The sequence below is a fragment of the Sander lucioperca genome, chromosome 17 (assembly GCF_008315115.2).
Source record: "Sander lucioperca isolate FBNREF2018 chromosome 17, SLUC_FBN_1.2, whole genome shotgun sequence".
NCBI classification, from domain to species: Eukaryota; Metazoa; Chordata; class Actinopteri; order Perciformes; family Percidae; genus Sander; species Sander lucioperca.
This window is the reverse complement of record NC_050189.1, coordinates 21,656,606-21,682,845: the sequence shown is the minus strand read 5'-3', so window position 1 is coordinate 21,682,845 and position 26,240 is coordinate 21,656,606. Positions and strand designations below refer to the sequence as shown.

The following is a 26,240-nucleotide window of genomic DNA, read 5'->3' as shown; positions in this document are numbered from 1 at the left end:
TTTCAGTCATTTCACAGTTAAAAACAATACTTACATTACAAACATTAGGGCCAGTGGCCAATAACATTCCGAACCAGTAGGCCTAAACAACTTGTGCCTTAACTCACTCCCCCTTAGAGCAGATCCTCCTGTGTTCACTAGGACAGGGCTCATCAACTACATTTTCCCAACGGACAGAATTTTTCTAAGTAGACACTCCGGGGGCAGACTCCCAATTAAAGAAAATAAAACGCCTATTCTTGTTCAATATTTTCACTTTCTAACTGAAGTAATGCTATATTTTTTTTTACATGTATTAGTGTGAGCAAACAAAAAAAAACATGGAAACTCCATAATGATAACTGGCTCTTTAACTAGAAAATGATCTCAGACTAGGAGGCAGTTCACTGAGGAGTGATGGTTAAAGTCTGTGATTATGGAAACATGGTTGTAGTATGCAGCGTCCTGATTGGTGGAAAATGCTTTTAGAAAGAAAGGTCTGTTGTCAGGTAAAAATGTCACTGTCAAACAGGCTGAAGCGAAAAGTTGATGTGGAAAACAACAGCTTTAATGATGAATGGACTGATAAGCAGGCAACGAATTTGTCTTGTATGCCTGTTGTTATAATACAAAATAATACCACCAGCATCAGCATCAAGAGTGAAGAACGTGAACATAACGATCGCATCTTTCACGTGCATATTACGAAGCCACATGCATCCGTTTTGGTCTTAATACATGTATAGGTTTACCGAGAGGATGGCTTGTTCAGCCAGCAGTTAAAATTTGGACAAATTCTTGTAAACTTAAGATTCGTGGCAAACTAAGATAAACAGTTAGACTCCAAACTGACAGCTCTTGTTTTAGCTCGTTTGTGTAGAGTAGAGCTGTGTTTGAGTAAAACAGTGCGGTGGACAAGAGTGGACTGTGCAGACCGAGCAGATTGAAATATTGCTTCCTACATGTTTATGCCTGCAGACGGGTGAGTGCATTGATAAGAAATGACTTTTTACTCACAAAGCTGGGCTCCAGACTAACTTTTATCACTAGGAGCACAGTGGACCCCAACTGAAAATTTTAGGGGTGCAACCAGAAAATTTAGGGGCACACACTGTAAATCAACATGCTAACCAAATATTCACATTTCTACAAATTTCCACTGTATTACTAATAAATACTTTGATACTTTGATAATAGATGCAGAAATTACAGTGTGCTGTTTTAAATTCAGTGTCACTTTTGAAGATTCAACATAGAAGGTTAACTGACAGCACCATCGCTGCCATGAAAATATATATATATATATTAGGGCTGTCAGCGTTAACGCGTTAATCGCGATGCGATTAATTTTTTTTAATCACATGCCAGCATTTATTAATTTTTTTTTATATACTAATAATTATAAGTAATGACAATAGTATTACTAGTAACAATGTAGGCCTGGGCGAAAAATCGATTGAATTAATTAATTCGAGTTTTTTGTTGCGGGCGATTTAAAAAAATAAGTAAATCGAGTTTTTGTGTAATGGCGCATTTTTGGCTCCCCGGTGCTTCCGTAGAGTTAGTTTCACATAGCAGTATGGCAAGCGACAACAACATCATAGCACACACGAAACAGCAACAGCAAGCGACAACATGGCTACCGGTGAGAGTGGGAAGTTTGTTCCCAAGAAAGGAATAAAATCATCTGTTGTTTGGAACTGGTATGGGTTTGCTGCGACAGACGTGGAGCAAGAGACCCCACGCTGCAACATTTGCCTAAAGCCCATCGCAGTCAAAGGCAGCAGCACCACAAACCTATTCCAACACCTGAAACAGAGACATCCAGCCGAATATGAAAAATGCCAGTCTCTCCGAGACGAACAAAACCGCAGTGACCAACAAACCTTAGCTAAAAAACAGCTAACTGTAGCCAAATCCTTTGCACAAGACACCGCATATGACAGGAAAGGGGCACGGTGGAGAACAATCACCGAAGCGGTCATTTTGCACATAGCCAAAGACATGGTACCCATATATACCGTGGAAAAGACGGGGTTTATTAATTTGATTAAAACCTTAGACCCCAGATATGAGCTAGTACTTCAGCAAGTACTTCAGTGAAGTCGCCTTGCCCCAGCTGTACAACAACACACAAAAGAAAGTCAGCAGAGAACTGGAGGAGCTGTCCTTTTATTCGGCAACAACCGACATGTGGTCCAGTCGGACTATGCAACCTTATATGAGTTTAACGGTGCATTTCATTAACAATGCGTGGGATTTGCGGAGTATTTCCCTCCAAACGTCATACTTTCCCGAGGACCACACCGGTGAACTTGTTGCCAAGGGACTGAGAGACGCTCTCGACTGCTGGAACCTGTCTGAGAATCGTCTATGCTGCATGACAACTGACAGCGGCACCAACATGATTAAAGCCCTGAGAGTGAACGGATGGCCAAACCTCCAGTGCTTTGGACACAAACTACACAACGCTATTGGTAAGTCTAACAATAAGTAAAATAAAATATTAAATTTTGACAGAGCACATATATACCTCATCCAAACATGCAGTGCTAGAGGAGTTTTTTTTTTTTCTTTCTTTTTTTTTTTTTTCAGTCAGCCAACCCAACATTTAGTCAAGCTGACTCGACTACGAAAAGACGAGTGTCTGACTACTTGACTGCGGTTCATCCACCGTTTAAAAAGTTTAAGTGCTGTACGTGATTTATTAAAATATTTTTTTTTTTAATTAGGCCTAGCAAAAAAAAAAAAAAAAACTCTGCAAGAATGTTTCAATATGGCATGTCCACTAAAAAACAAACTTTTATTTTGGATGCGATAATCACGATATCATATCGTGACAGCCCTAATGTAGACTGATATTTATTAAAGTCCCCAATAGTGATGTATGTCTTTGTGTTTTATTCTTTATCATACAGAGAATGGTGTTAAGGATCCCCGCATAGATCGTGCCATTGGAGTTTGCAAGAAGATAGTCGCTGCTTTTTCCTACAGCTGGAAGAAAAGAAGAGAGCTGGGTGTAGCTCAGTCAGAGCTTGGCCTTCCCCCTCATCAGCTAACAACAGAATCCCCAACCAGATGGGGCTCCCACCAAAAGATGATCGAGCGATTCCTGGAACAGGAGAAGGCTATAGCCCGTGTCCTGGGGTCTGATGTTAAAAGCCGCCATCTTGTGCCCTCTTGGCAAGACATCGAGGTTTTGGAGTCAGTAAACAAGGCGGTTAAAGCACTCCAAGACTTTACGGATGCGCTATCAGGGGAAATGTATGTCAGTGTCTCATACATCAAGCCTGTTATCCATCTGTTCAAAACCAGTCTTTTGCAGCCTGAGGACGACACGGAGCTTACCAAAAACAATAAAAAGGAACATACTGGGATACCTTGTTGACAAATACAGTGATCCTGTCAAGGATGAGCTCTTGGACATGGCCTCTCTGATGGATCCAAGGTTCCAGACATCCTACATCGACCCAGACAAGGTGGAGCATGTCAAAAAAAGAGCTGTCAGTGAACTTCTGTCTTTCCCCGCTGACAAAAGCACACCGCAGTTGTGCAGGTGGACCAGGAAGAGGCAAGGCCTCAGCCAGACCCCAAGAGGAAAAAGACCTTAGCAACCTTCTTCAAGAAGAGTGTTGTGCCAACCTCTGACCAGTCGGAAGAAGCTAAAATAGAGACTGAACTGGCAACCTATCTGCTCTTGCCAGAGGCAGACCCTGACACTGATCCACTGCAGTGGTGGAAGAGCAACAAATCCAGCATCTCAAGGCTCAGTCACCTGGCCAAGAAATACCTCAGTATCCCTGCAACAAGTGCCCCATCTGAGAGGCTTTTCAGTGTGGGGGGAGGAGTTGTCACATGCAGCAGAGCTTGCCTCAAGCCAGAGGCAGTGGACAGGCTGATTTTCCTTGCCAAAAATGTTTAAATGTTATTGACAGCAACTTAAGCACATATCTCATGTTCTGCACCTCAACCAAAATGTGATTTTTCTTTCCTGTTCATACATTCAGGGACACAAATGGCACGGTTTATTTTTTTAAAGCAAAGTTTGCACTTTATCAATTTCAGTTGGAGTTGATGTATTATTTATTTTGCACATTTTGTACTCTGCTAAATCTTTGTTTACATTAGTATTTTACCCAAGACAGAGGTGTTGCCTCTTTATGTTGTTATTTAAAATTCTATGCAAAGTGCAATTAAAGACAGAGTATTTGTTCTGTTTTTGGTTTGAAAAATTTAATTCTGCTAAGAGTAAGATGCAGTGCATGTTCATGCCATGTATCCCTGTATGTTATTGCATTGTTTGGGCTAGATACAATGAAAAATGTCACTGTCTAGTTTTCCTCAGATTTGAATGTATTGTTAATGCTTTAGAAAATGGTGCTACTCTCAAGGTGAATGTTTGTCTCCTTTTAGTCTAGACAGAGTTGTGACTTAAAACACAGCTGGGACTTTGAGTCCAAGAGGGTGTTCATTTATTTATTATTCATTCCAGAAATGGGGGTTACATTTGTCTTGCTTTGGATTAAATAAAAGCAAAATTTGCTTTAAGTTGTCTGCCGTTTGTACTTATTGCTTTCCTTAATAAGTAGGGGGGAAAATCGGAAAAAAAAATCGTAAATCGAATTAAAAAAATTAAATCGGAGATTTTATTTTTAGGCCATATCGCCCAGCCCTATAACAATGATAATGCTGATACAAGGCAAGAAAAAACGGCATTTATTAATTTATTTTACACTTCACTGGGCTTTGCGTCGTGCCTAACAGGCTACTATTTTGACCCTTTGCAGCACCGTTACTTCTCATCAAGCTGCCACTTCCTCCTAACACTTCCTGCTGCTGCTGCAGCAGCATGATGGAGAAACACAGCAGCAATAACTCTGAATGGAGCTTTTTATTTTCAGAAACTCCCGGACGGCTCGTAGACAAGTCAAAAGCCATATGTACATTGTGTAAAGCCGAATTAAAATATCACCAAAGCACGTCAAGCTTGAGCTACCAGCTACGGAGCTAAGCATAGTAGTACAGTTATTAACGTTGATGCTATCCATTCAGCCAAAGCACTATTTTGGACAGTGCTACTTGCCGACCTGTGGATGAAACCAAATCCCAAAAAATTACTACAGCTCTTGCAAAATGGGTGGCAACTAACTGCAGACCTGTCAGCATCGTAGAGGACTCAGGTCTTAAAGACGTACTACGGTTGACCTGTCTCGTTGCCGTCGAGGGGGATAGTAGTTGTCACGGATACACGGCCTGTACCACACGGAGAAAGCAGCCACACTGGAACTGCTGCAAGGTGCTGCAAACGCTGTCTCATTAACCGGTGATCACTGGATGTCAGGGAGTAATCAACATTATTTAGGAGTTACTAAACACTATATTGACTCTAGTAAGGATAGGGATTTTTAGTTTTTTAGTTAGGTACTTGGAGGAATTGTGCAATAATGACAGATTCACACATTTTTCTTTTGTTTACAGTAAATAAATAATTACAAATCTTAAAATCAAGTTCATAAAGTAAATTTCTTTGCATTCATTTGTTTCCCAATCAAGATCCACTGGTAAGAATTGCTTTCGATTGTTAATATGTACTTAAAAACAGTTCTGAAATGCAAAATAATAGAATTTTAATCATGTGATAAAATATGCGATTAATCGCGATTAACTATAGAAATTCAGCGATTAATCACGATTTTAAAAAAATTCATCATTTGACAGCCCTAATTTAGATTATTTAATTATTACTACGAATTATTTACTGTAATAAACATATGTAAACATGTGGATTGCACTTTTTAAACACTGTTTTTGAACTTTACTAGACAGTTAAATAAGTAAAAATATAGTATATACACTATATACAACAGTGTATATTTTTTTTACAGCACACACAGACCAGCTGCCTCCAGCCCCCCCTCCCCTCATGAAGTTGCGTGCCATGTCCATGACAGTGTCAACGTTGCACTTGCTCAGAGACAGAGAGGCTATCGTTACGTTAGCAGTAGCATGCTGCTGCTGGTCTTGTCGTGGGATTAACTGTCCTAATAAAACCGTTGAAACAACGCGGCCACGCTGCTGTGAAAGCTCCCCGAACGTCATTTATCAGAGTCTGGTTGTTACCCCTCCCTGCGGCAGTCTCCTCCACTCCATATCTTTATAACGGAGATAGCTAACTGCTAATCAGAGCTAATCGTTGCTAACCGAGCCTTCAGTTCTGCGTGCCTGTATTCATTAACTGCATGTATGGACTCGAGCCTGAAAAAAACCCTTCATTTTATTAAAAAAGCTGTAAAAGTTTTAAACTACAACTCAGAGTCTGAGAGTGCAGACTGATTTGCTCTCGCGAGTCACGTGACCAAATCGCAGCCTTTGTGATTAGGAAATTGCGTTTTAACATATCGCGATATTATTGCAAATGCAATTAATCGTTCAGCCCTAATGCCACTGCACCAAAATACCTGTGTGCCCCCTGCACTAGTGTAGAAAGTGAGAGAATGTTTTAGTCTTAGTTAGGAGAGTCTGGTGCCTTTAGTCTCTTCCACAAAGCTGAAGGGACGAGCAACGTAAAAAATAATTCTCTCTATAAACTCTTGAATGTAGGATAGAAGACAGTCGATGAGGAGAACTACACAATGATTATTGCTTTCATTATATTTTATATCACATAATATCTGTTCTCCTGGAACTTCTGCAGGAAAAAGTAAAAAAATAAAAAAAAATATGCGGTGAGGATGTAGTGGAACGTCACCACCAGTACTGTGGTGATGTGGTTACCGTCAAAGCCCTAATGGTAACTTATCTGCCTCTGCTTTCATGAAACCAAGTCAAGGCTTAATACATCCAGGATACCTGGGAAATCCTGGTCTAATCCACTATCTAGGTTCTGTGAAAATAGCCCTCTGTTACTTTAGAGTGGTTGTTGAGTCCTGAACACTGACCTGAACATGGCTGCTATCAGAGTCCCAGTCTGCTGCTTGTCTTCTGGGGACCTCGTTGCTCCGCTGCTCCTGGTTCTGGTTGTCCTCCTCCATTCCTCTCTTGTCCTGAAATCCAGCAGAGCTCCACTGGGGCTGCTGGACTCACTCTGGATTCTGTTCAGGACTAATCACAGCAGCAGAGATATTCAGGAGCTGCTGTCTCCTCTGGTTTTCCTCACATCCACACACAACTACAACAACAGTCTGAACACTCAAAGCAGCGGCTGGGAAACGGTTCCATTTCCTTCCTAGCTCCAACATCAACTCAGGAGTTTGGAGAAAACAGCATTATATTAAACTGGGAATAAATCTAAAGGGAAAAACAAACACCACCATAACGCTGGTTAACAAACACAACTTGGGCCGTTTCCCCTCACACTGCTACGGTGGCCCAGACGGTTCAACACAAACACACAAGATACAAGACACAAACACACAAGATACAACACAAACACAAAAGATACAACACAAACACACACGATACAACACACACACAAAAGATACAACAAAAACACACACGATACAACACAAACACACAAGATACAACACAAACACACAAGATACAACACTAATGATTATTGTATGTACATTTAGAACGGCTTGGCTTTCTAATATTTTAGAAGAAGGTCAACAATGGAGCAGCTGACAGACACACACATACTAATACTTTCTATCTTTTTCTCTTTGGTAGAGAGAGAGAGAAAAACTAACAAAGGACCGTTTCCCTCCAAAACAAACGGGGGTCCCGGTGTTGCACCGAAATCTGTGACCCGTCGTGATCTGTGTCCCTCCTGTTAAAAGCGTAGCGCCCCCTTCCGTGGTTAAGGTTAGGGACAGGGGTTTGGTTCAGTTTGAGGTAGGGGGACACCGATCTCGATGGGTCACAGATTTCGGTGTAACACCGGTTCAGGTGGGTTAGGGTCGATGCAACAAAACATGAATATCAACTACTAGCTAGCCTGCTACATTACATTACATTACATGTCATTTAGCTGACGCTTTTATCCAAAGAGACTTCCAATGAAGTGCTTTCAACCCTGGAGGTGCAAACTCCAGACAACAAGTAGTAAGAGCAAGTACATTAGCTTTAAAGAAGCTAAACCACAAAGAGCCATATGAAAGAGCTAGCTAGCTTCTGCTCAGCTCCGTTAGCATTAAGCAGCCGAATGGGAAGCTAACGCATGCGCAGCTCTGTCTTCTCTTCTCTGTGACTGCCGTGTAAAAGAGCAGTTATTAAAGTGTTTACCTGAGTGTGTGCGGGTTTACCTGGAGCTCTGTCTTCTTAAAACTCACTAATAACAAACTACACAGCTATCCCGCCGCCAGACACACATCACAGTGAAGACACCAGACTTCCGGTGTCCTCCCAGTCAGGGTTTTTCAGAATAAAAGTTTAAAATGAAAGAACGCTGCCGCCCGGAGGTCAGGAGGGGAAACAACAGATACACATTCAGTTAATCAATCAGTTAGTGGTGGACTGGAACTGAGGACATTTACTCAAGTACTGGACTTAACTCGAGGTTATTGTACTTTTCTTGAGTATTAAATAATGTACAGCATTTAATAACTAAAATAATTTAGAAGTATAAGGAGAAATTAAAAAATATAGATTCATTTTGAGCACTGTAATATGTTTTTTCCACCAGACTAGCTTGACTTAAAACAGAAATGTTATTGTGAAGTCCTTGTACGTTATTCTCTGGCGCTACCCGAGCTGGCTATGTACTCCGGTAAGAGAGTCGCTGCAACCTTCAGTTTTAGTTCAACAGATTTATTAACATCCAGATCCAGCAGTGAATAAAGTGGTTGTTGCTTGCAATAGTATGTGTTTGGGCGTGTGTGTGTGTGTGTGTGTGTGTGTGTGTGTGTGTGTGTATGTGTGTGTGTGTGTGTGTGTTTCTGTAAAATAAGGAAATACAGAATATGTAAATATAACCTGTACATAATGAATGCACATATATACAAATTAAAGAGCAATAAGCAACAAATCACTCTGCAATATACATAATTATATGTTTTATACATTATTGCTCTGCAATAAAAAGTTGCTGTGCAAACAACCAAATAATTCTGATAGTAATGGGAATCAATAGAGCCCAATGTAGTAAAGAATAGAGGTTTCATTGTGTCCTTATATCTATTGGCCACTAGATGGCGCTCTGAGACCACTAATGGAACATAGCAGTAGCATTCAGGTCCAATAGTCAGGTTGACTACACAAACAAAGATACATGTAACACCAGCATGGACATAAAACTGTGCACTACGTTCTCAATAACGCACACGGCAACACAACAGAAGCTTATACAAGTGACAACTTTAGGAGCAACTGTACTCACGTCAGCAGCAAACTACAAAAGGAAATGGCAAAGTTGGGCATGTGCACAAATGCATGAGTCCAAGGAGTGACGTAGGCTCATCAGTACAGCAGGGAGTTTTCCACAGTTATGATTATTAAACACACTTATTTTAAAGTGGACAGAAACTAAATCAAACTATCAAAAGCCGTCTTGGTTCATCTTTCCACTGTTCCAACAATCACCACTCTGGTTTGGTTGAAATAAACCCTTAATTCACCCATTTACATGTGGAGATATGCTGGCTCTATACACGCTAAAAGTAGTGATTATTTACATGGAGTCTGGTGGAAATATGCTGGCTCTATACATGCTAAAAGTTCTGATTATTTACATGGAGTCTGGTGAAAATATGCTGGCTCTATACACGCTAAAAGTCCTGATTATTTACATGGAGTCTGGTGGAAATATGCTGGCTCTATACACGCTAAAAGTACTGATTATTTACATGGAGTCTGGTGGAAATATGCTGGCTCTATACACGCTAAAAGTCCTGATTATTTACATGGAGTCTGGTGGAAATATGCTGGCTCTATACACGCTAAAAGTCCTGATTATTTACATGGAGTCTGGTGTAGTTAGGTGATGGTGATTTCGGGGCTGTTTCATGTTAAACTAAAAGGATCTTCCTCTTTAACTAAAAGGTCTATCTCTGTAGATAATGTTGTCAGACACTTAGAATAATAATCTGAGTCTGTCAGCAGCAACAACAGAACTTTTAGTGGATGGAAACTTTACCTTTTAATTAGGAGTTTAAACACAGACACAACAGGAAGAATACATCCATCAAATCAAGTCTCTAATAATCAGCATGTGGCCTTGTTCTATTTCATTTATTTTGCATTTAATTGTTCCACCATCTTGAACCAGAGGGTGACGCCTCCCTACGCCTGCAGCTTGTTGGAGGGAGACTCAGACTGGTGTTTGTGCACATGCACCAAACAGCTGATCAGCGTATTCAGACACCACGCTGATGTTTTAGAGCAGGGGGTCAAACTCAGTTTCCCAGAGGGCCACACTGGAAAATGAGAATCACACCAAGGGCCAGACATGTAGAGATTATTGACATGTTTATTTAAGAGAAAAAGTCCAATATTTTGACTGTATTATTGCATGTCTCATATATTGTCGTCTTCTCACTTACAGTTTGGGTCTCATAAAGCCCCAAAAAAGTTCAGCAAAAAAAGTTCCTCAGCCAGCGACAAATATGTTGAGAAAAGCACCAAAAAAGTTGGAAAAAGGCCGAAAAAAAGCATCAAAATTGTGAACGTAAATTGAAATGCGGGCCAGATCTAAACCTGCGAGGGGCCTGATTTGGCCCTTGGGCCTCGAGTTTGACACGTGTGTTTTAGAGGAACAGCTGATTCAGGGTTTAGCCCACTACTTTTTAAGGGTTTTTAATTTAAGGGATGAGTCATCCTAAATGGACTTACATTTGTTCTTGTTTACAGAATAATAAATAAATGGAGGAGCGTGTAACAACGGGACCACAGCTTGATTTGAACTGGTGACTTTAAAGTCTAGCAGCCAAACTGCTCCAAGAGACTTTAAGGTCTCTGTCACATTCAGGGTCTCATCACAAAGTTGGAAGTTTGAGTGTTAGTTTGAATTAATGATCCCATTCAGAGAGTTGCTCCACATCTGCAGCTGGTTTTTCTTGGTTCCTTCTACAGATGTTGACTTGGGCTTACGTTCCAGCTTGGTTCTTGTTTCATACTGAGAGAAAACTGCAGGACATTCAGAACTCACAACAGACTAATGAACTGATGGAATCAAAATACACAGAAGAAATCAAAATGTTAACAGGTGAAGAGAGAGAAAGTCAGTCTGGTTTATTATCATGTTTTCATCTGGAGTTTTCCCTGAAATATTCACACTTCTGTTATTGGAGTTTGATATAATTTATCATAACTTAAACAATCATTTCATACAATAATAACACAAGGAATACACTCTCACACACACACACACACACACACACACACACACACACACACACACACACACACACTAGAGTTTAGATTCTCTATCCTCGGGCCGGGCCCTTGATCAAGCATTAGTGTGTTTTTAATCATGACTTTATTAGCCATATTCGGTGGGGAGAAAGCTCTGCCTCTCCAGCTCCTCCCGTAGCTCTGGGTGGAGGTCCTGACCTGACTTGAGTGGGAGGTAAACTGGGCTACATCGTCTCCTCCGTCTGCAGCACTGTTGTCGGCCAGTGCGTCAGCATGCAGACCGTGGTGAAGGATGGTATTAATTAGGTGATGGAGACCGTGGTGAAGGACAGTATTAATTAGGTGATGGTTATGTATGTGTGTGTGTGTGTGTGTGTGTGTGTGTGTGTGTGTGTGTGTGTGTATGTGTGTGTTTTGAGCTTTTCTTAAATGTGATTCGTCTCCTCCAGGCTCCTGGCCCCGCCCCCTCCACAGGATCAGCCAATCAGAAGACAGGTGGGCGAGAAACAGACAGAAGATCTGATCAGCGGACCTAAAAGAAGACATGACAGATTAACCAGATGAACCGACATGTTGTTTCCTCATCTGGTTTATATCATTATTAAATATATATGGCAACACTTTGATCAAAGCTACATTTCTGTAAATAATACGTTCCCAATAAACAAGATATTGGGCTGTTTGTCATCGTGCTTTAAGACGTTTGAACGTGATTTTGGTGAAAAATGATCCTGAAATATAAAGTTTCTGACCCACTGAGTATGTTTAGCCTACATTCACACCAGTATTATTTAATATTTGATCCAGGTCATGTAAACAGCATATTCATAATGATGAAGACGTGTGTGATGTGAGCTTTGTTGTATTATTGTTTTCAATTCATATTCATTTGAAATAGAAGATCTTTATGTCCCCTGTTTATAAGCTAAGTTTGCTAAATACACAAATTGCCCAACATGCAACTCTTAGCAACGTATCTGGATGGAAAAAGCTTTTTAAACTTCATATTTGGACAGAAAGTAGCTTTTGGGTGGAGTGCACCTTTTAAACGTCCTGGAGCTGCAGCCTCCGGTACCATAGCAACAAGGTAGGAGAATGACGTGATGTCACACACTCCTGTACAGGAGGGGGCGCTATGCTCCTACAAGCTGTTAGTAATCCGCCATTAAAGAAGAGACGAGGAGGAAGAGGAGCCGCAGCAGCCCCAGTGGAGCTTTGCTGGATTTCAGGACCAGAGAGGAATGGAGGAGGACAACCAGAACCCGGAGCAGCGGAGCAACGAGGTCCCCAGAAGACAAGCAGCAGACTGGGACTCTGATAGCAGCCATGTTCAGGTCAGTGTTCTCCTATCATATAACGTTACTGGCTTCACCGAGCTTTCTGCCGCTGGCGCACCAAATGCTTGCTCGTGTGAAATGGTTGTCTCTTTGTAAAGTCTCTAGTGTGGTGGAGACCTACTAGATGTGTCCTCAGAGAACTCCTGTTGGGATTTGACTCTATAAAGTAAATGTCATTGAGCGGAGAGTTGATTCTGAGAGCAGTGGCGACATAGAGAGAGAGAAACAAACAATGGAGCGTTTTCCCTCCAAAACTAACTAACGGAGTGAACACAGGAAACACACCGCGGATACACAGAGAGAGAGAAGTGGGGACTTTTCATTTAATAATCTTCAGACTCCATGTAAATAATCAGGACTTTTAGCGTGTATGGAGCCAGCATATTTCCACCAGACTCCATGTAAATAATCAGGACTTTTAGCGTGTATAGAGCCAGCATATCTCCACCAGACTCCATGTAAATAATCAGGACTTTTAGCGTGTATAGAGCCAGCATATTTCCACCAGACTCCATGTAAATAATCAGGACTTTTAGCGTGTATAGAGCCAGCATATTTCCACCAGACTCCATGTACCCCAAATCAGAAAAAGTTGGGACAGTATGAAAAACACAAATAAAAAAAAAGTAGTGATTTCTAAATGTACTTTGACTTGTATTTCATTGCAGACAATACAACAGCACATAATTTAATGTGTTCCTCATGAGTTTTATTGTTTTTTTTTCAAAAAAACAAAATTCCTATCTAACACATTTAAAAAAAAGTTGGAACAGTAAGGCATTTACCACTTTGTAATGTTGCCATTCCTTTTCACAACACTTAAAAGACGTTTTAGGACTGAAGACACCAAGTGATGAAGTGTTTCAGCTGTAATTTTGTCCCATTCTTGCTGCAAACAAGTCTTAAGGTGGGCAACAGTACGGGGTCTTCGTTGTCGCATTTTGCACTTCAAAATGCGCCACACAGTCTCTATTGGAGACAGGTTGGGACTGCAGGCAGGCCAGTCAAGTACCCATATCCTCTTCCTCTGCAGCCAGGACTTTGCAATGTGTGCAGAATGTGGTTTTGCATTATCTTGTTGAAATATGCATGGACGTCCTTGGAAAAGATGTCTTCTTGAAGGCAGCATATTGTGCTTCAAAATCTCTATGTACTTTTCAGCATTAATGGTGCCATCACAGAAGTGCAAGTTACCTTTGCCAAGGGCACTGACACAACCCCATACCATGACAGACCCTGGCTTTTGGACTTGTTGCAGGTAACAGTCTGGATGATCCTTTTCTTCTTTGGTCCGGAGCACACGGCATCCATTTCTCCCAAAAATACCTGAAATACTGATTCATCTGACCACAGTACACGTTTCCACTGTGTGATGGTCCATCCCAGATGCCTCCGAGCCCAGAGAAGTCGACGGCTCTTCTGGACACTGTTAACATAGGGCTTCCTTTTGGCACAGTACAGTTTTAACTGCCATTTGTGGATGTAACTACGTATTGTGGTACTTGACAAAGGTTTGCCAAAGTAGTCCTGAGCCCATGTGGTGATATCTCTTATAGATGAATGACGATTCTTGATGCAGTGCCGCATGAGGGATCGGAGATCACGGTCATTCAGCTTAGGCTTGCGCCCTTGTCCTTTACGCACTGAAATTCCTCCACATTCCTTGAATCTTAATTATGTTATGCACTGTTGAAGGTGAAATAAGCAAATGTCTTCCTATCTTTCTTTGAGGAACATTGTTTTTAAACATTTCAATAATTTTCTCACGTAGTTGTTGGCAAACTGGCGATCCTCAGCCCATCTTTGCTCCTAAAGGACTAGACCTTTCTTGGATGCTGCTTTTGTACCAAATCATAATTACAATCACCTGTTGACATCACCTGTTTCAAATCCCATCATTATTTAACCAATTTCCCCGATTACTAGCCCTAAATTGCTCCTGTCCCAACCTTTTTTGGAATGTGTTGCAGGTCTGAATGACGATGTATATTTACAAATGAAATGAAGTTGACCAGACAAAACATGAAATATTTTGTGTTCACATTGTCTGCAATGAAATACAAGTCAAAGTACATTTAGAAATCACTACTTTCTTTTTTTATTTGTGTTTTCCATACTGTCCCAACTTTTTCTGATTTGGGGTTGTAAATAATCAGGACTTTTAGCGTGTATAGAGCCAGCATATTTCCACCAGACTCCATGTAAATAATCAGGACTTTTAGCGTGCATAGAGCCAGCATATTTCCACCAGACTCCATGTAAATAATCAGGACTTTTAGCGTGTATAGAGCCAGCATATTTCCACCAGACTCCATGTAAATAATCAGGACTTTTAGCGTGTATAGAGCCAGCATATTTCCACCAGACTCCATGTAAATAATCAGGACTTTTAGCGTGTATAGAGCCAGCATATCTCCACCAGACTCCATGTAAATAATCAGGACTTTTAGCGTGTATAGAGCCAGCATATTTCCACCAGACTCCATGTAAATAATCAGGACTTTTAGCGTGTATAGAGCCAGCATAGCTCCACATGTAAATGGGTGAATTAAGGGTTTATTTCAACCAAACCAGAGTGGTGATTGTTGGAACAGTGGAAAGATGAACCAAGATGGCTTTTGATATATATTTTTTCTTTTTCTATCGACTATACATGAAGGTTGTTTAATAATCATGAAATTTCTGTTTTAATTAAATGGTGTCTGGTGAAAAAATAAGTTAAAATGCTCAAAATGAATCTATATTTATATATAGACGTCTTTGATATATATTTTTTTCTTTTTCTATCGACTATAAATTGAATTAATTTATGTTTTTAGAGAGAGAGGAACAAACAATGAAACGTTTCCCTCCAAAACTAACCACCAACCAAACGTAGCCAAACACAGCCGATGATAGGTACTACGAATCCAGATCAACATGCCCTGGAGCTCTGTCAGGATCTCACACACGAGCTGCGCTGTGGACTTTGGAAAGAAGAAAGTTTGGAAGTTTTTCAAGGATATTGACAATGAACCATGGTCGTAAATGCAGTGTTCCAGACTTTAGAACAGAAAAGCCTTCTGGCCCAGAGAAAAGGGTTTAGAACGAGTAAATGGAGAGGGAGTTATGGATCTAATAAGCCCTGGAATCACTCCTGTTCTCTCCTCCTCTCCTGGCCTCAAGACTGGCTGTCACTATTAGATATTATACTGGGTGCATTCTGTCCCAAATGTTTATCAGCTTCTGCAACTCTTATCTTACACATGCCAGACAAGAGGAGAGAGTGAGGCCATTCCCAGGCTACAAGACTTATTCTTAACACTATATATTTCTACAACTCTCCACTCCTCGCGCTTACTAGATACAAGGTGTGTGTGTGTGTGTGTGTGTGTGTGTGTGTGTGTGTGATTAACTGGAATTATGAGGATGATTTAATCACAACATTTTTATTTAATATGTGGGCCGTAATAACTGACGTTCTCAAATACAATTCAGAGTTGTTTGACCTGCAGAAATCTGTTTAGAGGGGTATGCTTGGAGAAGTAACAGAAGAGGACATTGAAGGCTGACTATCATCTTTTCTGCCAGCCTGCTCCATGTGTCTGTTCATCGTCCCCATGTTTTTGCTGTCAATGCACTCGACAAAGCTGACACATATGTTGTCACTGCCCACGACTTGTTTAAAATGGTTCCATACCTCTGACTTTCCTCCAAACTTGCTCAAAGGTAGGCTAGTCTTCAAGCTCCATGTTGCACTTAAGCTAATCATACGGCCCAGCAGGCCTGGTGTGATGCTCCACCATACAGCCCAGCAGGCCTGGTGTGATGCTCCACCATACAGCCCAGCAGGCCTGGTGTGATGCTCCACCATACGGCCCAGCAGGCCTGGTGTGATGCTCCACCATACGGCCCAGCAGGCCTGGTGTGATGCTCCACCATACAGCCCAGCAGGCCTGGTGTGATGCTCCACCATACAGCCCAACAGGCCTGGTGTGATGCTCCACCATACGGCCCAGCAGGCCTGGTGTGATGCTCCACCATACGGCCCAACAGGCCTGGTGTGATGCTCCACCATACGGCCCAGCAGGCCTGGTGTGATGCTCCATCATACAGCCCAGCAGGCCCGGTGTGATGCTCCACCATACAGCCCAGCAGGCCTGGTGTGATGTGTGCGAGTGGAGGAGATGCTGTGCATGATTATGGCATAGCTTTCTCCCCACCCAGTTAGGCTAATAAAACAATGATTAAAAAAACACAAATGCTTGATCAAGGGCCCAGCCCGAGGATAGTGGCGGGAAATGTCGGCCCGTTCGTCCAGCTGGGGCTCGGGCAGAGAATCTAACCTCTAACGCTTATCAATATCACTTCCCTATCAGTCATGCACACGATCTGAACGTAATTACTTGTGCTTTCCATAAGCTGTCGTTGTTTTAGCCTATTATTTCAGTTGCAACCCTGGCAGAGGTAAGCGAGTAAATGAAAAATATAAAAACATAATTCACCGATGTGTGGCATTGGCAACACATGACTCAACAAGCCGACAAAGTCTATATGTAATTCCCTCCGCTGAAAATCTATATTTTCATAAAAATACCCATCAGTGAATGTTAACGGGGTTGTCTGTCTCTAAATGTTTTAACTTTTATGAGCGCACCTCTTCCTCTCCGCGCACCGAGCTCCACCTGATCTTCTGATCGTACAGATCCATCTGGCCGTGCGACGCTTCTGTCCCGCTGCTCCCGACCAGGTTAGGTGTTCAGCATAAGTTACCATGGCGATTTAACCCGGACTAATCGATCATCAAAATAGTTGGTGGTTAATTTAAGAGTTGACAAATAATTGATTAATCGTTGCAGCTCTACTGGGAACGATGCAGAGAGGATTACCAACGGCCGCTGGCGCAGATGAACTAACGCTAGGCGTGTAAGTAGGCTTAAATAAAACCTTTGTGAGTAAAAAGTCATTTCTTATCAATGCACTCACCCGTCTGCAGCCATAAACATGTAGGAAGCAATATTTCAATCTGCTCGGTCTGCACAGTCCACTCTTGTCCACCGCACTGTTTTACACAAACACAGCTCTACTCTACACAAACGAGCTAAAACAAGAGCTGTCGGTTTGGAGTCTAACTGTTTATCTTAGTTTGCCACAAATCTTAAAATTTGGACAAATTCTTGTAAATTTAACTGCTGGCTGAACAAGCCATCCTCTCGGTAAATCTATAGATGTATTAAGACCAAAACAGATGCATGTGGCTTCTTAATATGCACGTGAATGATGCGATCGTTATGTTCACGTTCTTCACTCTTGATGATGATGCTGGTGGTAGCTGGTTGTATTATTTTGTATTATAACAGCATCGTTTCATTGCAAATGAGGCATACAAGTCGCTTATCAGTCCATTCATCATTAAAACTGAGGTTTTCCACATCAACTTCATTTCAGCCTGTTTGACAGTGACATTTTTACCTGACAACGGACCTTTCTTTCTGCAAGCATTTTCCATCAATCAGGACACTGCCTACTACAACCATGTTTCCTAATCACAGACTTTAACCATCACTCCTCAGTGAACTGCCTCCTAGTCTGAGATCATTTTCTAGTTAAAGAGCCAGTTATCATTATGGCGTTTCCATGTTTTTTTTAGGAGTTTGCTCACACTAATACATGTAAAAATATAGCATTACTTCAGTTAGAAAGTGAAAATATATAGTGTCTGCTTAAACAGCACATTGTAATTCTATTATATTATATCTATTCCATCTATTATCAAAGTATTTATTAGTAACACAATGGAAATTAGTAGAAATGTGAAAATTTGGTTAGCATGTTGATTTACGGTGTGTGCCCCTACATTTTCTGGTTGCGCCCCTAAAATTTTCATTTGAGGGCCACTGTGCTCCTAGTGAAAAAAGTTAGTCTGGAGCTCTGAGGAGTCAGTTGTCATTAGCACAAACATCTGTACACTTTGACTTAAAAGCTAGCAGTGAGAGTTAATGTTAGGAAATGTATATTTTAGCCCATACGAGAGAGAGGTAGAGACGGAGTGAGAGAGAGATATGTAGGCTACGCATCATATTCTAGCATTGTAGATAAGTGGTTGTAATTGATCTTCATGGTAAATTTCTTGAGTAACATTATCTTCTGCTCACTTTTAAGGCAAAGAGTACAACTGTTAGTTTGTGCATATGATTAGTAGCCTAACTCGTTGAATGATACGATTATGACGGTTTCAGAGCAGTGGTCAGTAAATGTATATTTTAGGCTGCTTACGCATACATTACGCTGTTTCATTACAGCGTTACAGTTTTTTCACAGGGATTAAAGTTCTCCGTCGGTATGACGATTTTCCGTCAATTTGAGTTTAGAAATGCCATATCTGAGATCGATCCAGATCCAATGAGGGAAAAAAATGGAGGGGTGGGGGGTGTCTGTATCACTTTTTCTTTTTCTTTTAGTAAGGCAACTACAAATATTAGGTCCGTTGAATGAATGTGAATTTTGTGATGTGAGTGTTTTTGAGAACGTCCTGTGTCTCAATCAGTGACAGCTCAAGAAGATCAGCCATGAGTTTCGCAATGCTGTAGCCTAGCTACACGCTTGTCTCCTTAGCCCGTTTGCTTAAAAAAACACAACCGTGGAGTATGGACGTAGCTAGGCTACAGCAATAATATGGGCGCAACATGTTGTTTTATCTTAAATCTGTGGACATGGTGAGAACGCTCTGGTCCTAAACATCCAAGCTTGGGCGCAAATCAATCAGTTGTCAGGAAAGAAAACAAAACGTCTCGTGCCATGCTACTAACAAGCTAACGTTAGCTTGTCGGTTAGAATCATAGGTTAGAATGGCCAAGTGTCTGAAGGTCTGGCCAGATCTGCGGACGAGGCTGAGAGCAATGTGGCTGAGGTTAGCACAACAAGCGGATCGGCGTGCGAGTCACTCTAGCGCTAATGAAACGGGGCAGCTGGAAGACCCGTCTGCCGGTTCCTCATCAGCTAGCAACGGAGAGAGGGTTGTCAATAAGACGATGACGGTGTTGGCGGTGCTCCACCTTTGGTAGGGTATGTTTGAAACGCAGCCAACAAGCTAACGCACATTTGACGGTATCACCCAGATGTGCCGATCACCAGGGTGAGAAAAAAAAACCTGAGACCGACTCTTTATTCCCGCTGCTATTAAGCAGCCTTTAGACGCATAAGCAGAACGGGATGAAACAATCAATGAAGCAATTGGCAGTTACATTGGCATATTGTACTACATTATATATTATTAATATTATACAAATTGTGACACCTCCATAATGCACTCGTTTTTATTTTTTTTTATCATCATATTATCCGTATGACTTGGCCTGAAAACAAGTTCAGTCAAAAGATTTTTTTTCACTTCAATCCCTGGTTTCATTACAACTTGCCTGGAAAACGTAGAATATTTCAGAACATATAAAGGTTATGAAGAGTATATTTGCTTCCTTAATAACATATCTGCAACTGGCACGTATTTTCCTTCATTTTGTCATAAATTAGAGTTAAAGAGAACTAAATAAAGAGTTAAAATTTAGAGTGAGAGCAAGTCTAGGGTTTAAAGAAGGTTGTTCACTAACTCTCTCTCTCTCTTTGTCTGTTAGAAACGGAGAGGAGGAGAGGGACCCAAATGTCACCACTGTCAACACTGACAAATCCTTCACATCATCTGGATATTTAAAGATTCATCAGAGAGTTCACACTGGACAGAATCTACACAGCTGTGATAAATGTGGGGCAGCTTTCACACTACAGAGTGACCTAAAAAAACATCATCGCATTCACACTGGAGAGAAGCCGTACAGCTGTGATCAATGTGGGGCAGCTTTCACACGAAAGAGTCAGCTAAAAGACCATCAACGCCTTCACACTGGACAGAATCTTCACAGCTGTGATCAATGTGGGGCAGCTTTCACACACAAAAGTAAACTAAAAATACATCAACGCATTCACACTGGAGAGAAGCCGTACAGCTGTGAGCAATGTGGGGCAGCTTTCACACTGCAGAGTACCCTAAAAAACCATCAACGCATTCACACTGGAGAGAAGCCTTACAGCTGTGATCAATGTGGGGCAGCTTTCACAGTACAGAGTACCCTAAAAAACCATCAACGCATTCACACTGGAGAGAAGCCGTACAGCTGTGATCAATGTGGGAAAACTTTTTCTCATGGTAGTAACCTTAGATCCCACCAGCGCATTCACACTGTAGAGAAGCCATACAGCTGTGATCAATGTGGGAAAACTTTTTCTCATGGTAGTAACCTTAAAACCCATCAGCGCATTCACACTGTACAGAAACTGTACAGCTGTGATCAATGTGGGGCAGCTTTCACACTACAGAGTACCCTAAAAAAACATCAACGCATTCACACTGGAGAGAAGCCGTACATGTGTGATCAATGTGGGGAAACTTTTTCTCAGAGTAGTAACCTTAAAACCCACCAGCGCATTCACACTGGAGAGAAGCCGTATAGCTGTGATCAATGTGGGAAAACTTTTACTCAAAATGGTAACCTAGAAAGACACCGACGTGTTCACACTGGAGAGAAGCCGTACTGGTGTGAACAATGTGGGAAATCTTTTTCTCATAGTGGTAGCCTTAAAAAACACCACCAGGGCATTCACACTGCCTCATTGTGAACATGTTTCAGAGCCAAGCTGTTTCCTCCTGCCTCCTCCTCATGCCCTGATAGCTGTGTTGTTATATTCTGGTCCCCTCACTGTTTACTAAGGTGATGTCAAATTGCTGAAATATTTAGTCTGTTGTCCCTTAAGACAAACAAAAGAAGCAAACATTCATAACTGGGAGGCTTTAATCAGAACATGTCTGCTGCTTAAAAAATGACTTGAACAGTTAATGTGTTTAAACTGCGTCTGTGCCGCCGCCATCTTGGGACGAACAACTGATTTTAAAGACTCAGAAAAAGATTTTTGTACTGCTTTTGGATGTTCATGTACAAGAAATGCTAAACTAAGCAAAAGATGTTTTACAATATTTAACCATTACGAAAGCGTTGAATTTAATATCACAAAAGGTAACATTAATCCTTCTTTTAAAGGGATATTTCACTGCTGGAAAGATGAATATGTATTAAATTTCGTCATTTATGTAGTAGAAATGTGAAACAATTTTAGAAGTTGGTGCTTTCTAGACCGAGAAAAGCCAGAAAATGTATTTTTAGCTCATGTGGATGAAACACAACTCCCAGAATGCACTTGCTTCGCTTCCCTACGAGTCCACTCCCAAGCCAAGCCTGCCGGTTACAGACATAGACAGAGGCAGTCAAGTCAACTCAAATGGGTTTTATTGTCATTTCAACCATATACACGAAACAACGTTTCACCGTGGCTCAAGTGGTGTTACACATTTAAAATATAAAAAACGACATAAACGACGAAACAGGCTACATTTAGTGCACACACATTATAGGCTCCGTACAGTTCAGCTAACGCATTGGTAGCATTAGCGCTTGGTTGGATGTAGCTAAACACGAGTAGAAATGCATCCGTGAATTCATATAAAATGGTCGGCATTTAACAGTCACAAATTCCACCAGCGGTGAGCAGTTAGTTGGATACCAGCAGTAACGACTATTTAAGTTTAGGGAAAAGATGTTTGTTGTAAGTGTTTGGATTAAAACACTACCAAAGAACATGCATTCTTCTTCTTTGGATTAGGAAGACTAGTGGCTGCAATAGTGTATTGCTGCCCTCTACTGTTTGTTACGACATTGTCTTGAATTATTTTTTTAATATAAAATCAACAACTGCCTATACTCGTAACACTATAGTATAACAATATACAATATTTTTTCAACTTGGATCCAAAAACTGATCCGATCCGTGACTCCAAACCGTGATCCTGACCTTGAGTCTTGTGATCCTTGCACCCCTAGCTGTTACCATCTTATCTTATCTTATTTGTGTAAGATTAACAAGTAAAGGAACAAATGGAAACTAGAAAATTTCTGAAAAAGTTGCGGTGGTGAATGCCAGAATCTTTGTGAAAACTGCGTAAGATGGGTTTAAAAACATATTAGTTCTTAAGTACGTTTAGTGAACGAAGCCCATTGTTCTCATCTTTAGACACATATTACATCATTTTTATTTTTTTTTACTTTTTTTGCCTGACAGGAAGTCAGTATACTTTTCAATTTATGAATACATGTTTAAGGACTTTAGGATGAACAGAAACTCAACATTTTGCAGCAATGTTTAAAATAGTAATTCTCTGGGCTGCTTTCTCATTTGGGCCTAGACTAGCGCTGCACAATATATCATTTGTTTTTATTGTCATCACAATATCAACTAGCGCAATTTACACATCGCAGAGGTTGTGATTTTGTGCGCTAATTTTTATTCTGCGAACATGTTTAAGGACTTTAGGGAACTGTGCAGCCATGTTCAAACAAGTAACTTTAACAGTGTTTCCCACAGGTGGTGGTGGTGGAGCAGGATGTGAAGGCACGGTGCGTGATGGCTGGGTTCAGTAATCAACTAGTCAAACCAAGGTGAAAACAATGACTACATAACATCAGATCATTTAGAAAGAAAAAACTATTTACGTATTAAACAAATTAGACTAAAAGATGATACAGATACAAATGAAAATATTGCGACACTATGCAGCATGACACACAATTTCAGGGTAGTTGTTAGGGCGACACGATATGAGGAAAATATGCGATGTGCCCCAATGCTGAATATCACGATAATGATATTTCTTGCGATAAATAAACATTAAAATGTACTCAGTTCTGCCTTTCTGCTGCTTAGTATTCTGCTAAAATACAACAAATTGCTCGTTGAATTTAAAACAAATGAAAGGAAAGTGTAGCCATGGTGTGCTTTGTCAGTTACATTTCTTTGCCAAATGTTAACGGTTCAGCAGATAAAATACCCATAATACTATACTATACTCCATACAGAACATTACATGTTGTTATTAACCTCAACACTGTTTCCTTCTATCTCCTGTTAAATCACATAAGACTAGGGCTATCTAAAGTAAATTCTTGTTCATTTTGTTAGATGTAGAAATATTACTATTATTTAGACGTGTTATTCTCAGTTTTAAAGTTCATATTATATTGTGCTGCTCATTGCTATGAGTTGTGTGTAGTCATGAGACGTTGGTCACTGTTCCCTGTACAATGAAGAGGCTTGGACGCACAGATGGGTTTAGTTTAAGCTCTAATTACAGTTTATTATCAGTTTAGGAATGTGAATGTATGTTAGAAACTGTGTAGTATCAGACAGAGAAGTAGAATAACAGGAAGTAGCTTTTAAGTTGGTGTGTGTGTGTTCGGGCGAGGAGAAAAGGTTACGAGGACAAGAAGAGGAGGTCGCAACAGACAGAAGACACACCTGGAAGATAGCAACACACACACACACACACACATATTCTGCCTGGCAACGAAGAAGACACCACCCTGAAAGGAGATGATAAGAAGAGAGGGACAGTTAGATTCGGGGCTCACAGTTTGAGAGAGACTTTGCTGACCTGAGCTCTGTACACTTGTGTCTGAAGTTAGGGAAAACTTAGTCTCTTTGTGAACCCACATGTGTTTGTAAACTTAACTGCTGGACTTAGTAAACTTTGCTAGACTTGAATCTATCGCCTCAGATTTGATCCTTCAGTTCTGGTATTCATAAGTGACATCCTTTAATATACTCACAAACTCAAATCAAAACAATTAAAACCTGTGAGCAATACGAGACTAGAGGGAGTTGGTTAATTTGTGTTTAGCACCCTGTAATGGGAGGGTGGGAGGCTTTAATTTGGACACAGTTGCTCTGATATTCACGTACATTGGTACACACATTGCTCTCCTTATTACGGACATATTTCTAATTTACTTTCATTAGTTCGACCCAACTGGAAGTTGGCCATTTTTAATTGTATGCTCTGAAGTTATTGTTGTTTTGTAGTTGACCATCATATTATCTTCGTTTGTGGACTTTTCATTTAATAATCTTTGTCTGACATTTCATATTGACTGTTTGTATTTCCTGTGACTGAATGTGGTTTTAAATCTGTTGAGGTCTGTTCAGACTGAAAGTAAAGACTCTGATGATGATGTTTTCCAGCCAACACTAAAGAATGATGGAGCAGCAGGGAACAGACCAAGTCAAATAGCAAACAGCTGATTTATTCATCTGACTTGTAAATTAATGTCAATGATTTCATTTTAAACTTCTAGAAATTTAGAAACTCATGCTAAGAAGCTTGTGCTCGGTCCTGGACGTAGCAGCAGACCTGCAGGGATTTCTGGACCTCTTCAGTTCTCTGAACAGAATAAATAAAATAAAATGAGGCCTCATGCTGATTATTTGGGACTTGATTTGGACTTTCCTTCCTGCCGTTTCTGTGTTTAAACTCCTTGATAAGAGAACGTTTCCATCCACTAAAAGTGCTGACAGACTCAGATTATTATTCTAAGTGTCTGACAACATTACCTACAGAGATAGAGCTTTTAGTTAAAGAGGAAGATCCTTTTAGTTTAACATGAAACAGCCCCGAAATCCCCATCACCAAACCCACCAGACTCCATGTAAATAATCAGGACTTTTAGCGTGTATAGAGCCAGCATATTTCCACCAGACTCCATGTAAATAATCAGTACTTTTAGCGTGTATAGAGCCAGCATATTTCCACATGTAAATGGGTGAATTAAGGGTTTATTTCAACCAGACCAGAGTGGTGATTGTTGGAACAGTGGAAAGATGAACCAAAACGGCTTTTGGTAGTTTTATTTAGTTTCTGTCCACTTTGTAATAAGTGTGTTTAATAATCATAACATTTCTGTTTTAATTAAATGGTGTCTGGTGGAAATATAAATTAAAATGCTTAAAATTAAACTATATTTTGTCATTTCTCCTTATACGTCCACATTATTTTAATTATAGAAAGGCTGTACACAATATTTAATACTCAAGTAAAGTACAAGTACCTTGAGTTAATTACAGTACTTGAGTAAATGTACTTAGTTACTCAGTTGATAACATGAACTCTGGAAAAAAGGAATTGAATGTGTGGAATGATTTGGACAAGGCTTTAAAATAAGTGTGTTTAATAATCATAACTGTGGAAAACTCCCTGCTGGACTGATGAGCCTACGTCACTCCTTGGACTCATGCATTTGTGCACATGCCCAACTTTGCCATTTCCTTTTGTAGTTTGCTGCTGACGTGAGTACAGCTGCTCCTAAAGTTGTCACTTGTATAAGCTTCTGTTGTCGTGTGCGTTTTTGAGAACGTAGTGCACAGTTTAATGTCCATGCTGGTGTTGCATGTATCTTTGTTTGTGTGGTCAACCTGACTATTGGACCTGAATGCTACTGCTATGTTCCATTAGTGGTCTTAGAGCGCCATCTAGTGGCCAATAGATATAAGGACACAATGAAACCTCTATTCTTTACTACATTGGGTTCTATTGATTCCCATTACTATCCAGAATGATTTGGTTGTTTGCACAGCAACTATTTATTGCACAGCAATTATGTATATTGCATATAATTATATATATTGCTGAGTGATTTGTTTCTTATTGCTCTTTAATCTGTATATATGTGCATTCATTATGTACAGGTTATATTTACATATTCTGTATTTCCTTATTTTACA

General features: G+C 40.6%; 1 protein-coding gene across 1 annotated transcript in view; it reads left to right on the top strand.

Annotated features, from left to right (window-relative positions):
• The window catches only part of LOC116067119 (zinc finger protein 664-like), a 66,662-nt gene that overhangs the window by 30,694 nt on the left and 9,728 nt on the right, over positions 1-26,240 (top strand). The window contains exon 5 of the mRNA XM_035993898.1: positions 20,698-21,325. Coding sequence (XP_035849791.1) covers positions 20,698-21,254 — 557 coding nt within the window. The 3' untranslated portion in view covers positions 21,255-21,325. The remainder of the gene's footprint in view (positions 1-20,697; positions 21,326-26,240) is intronic.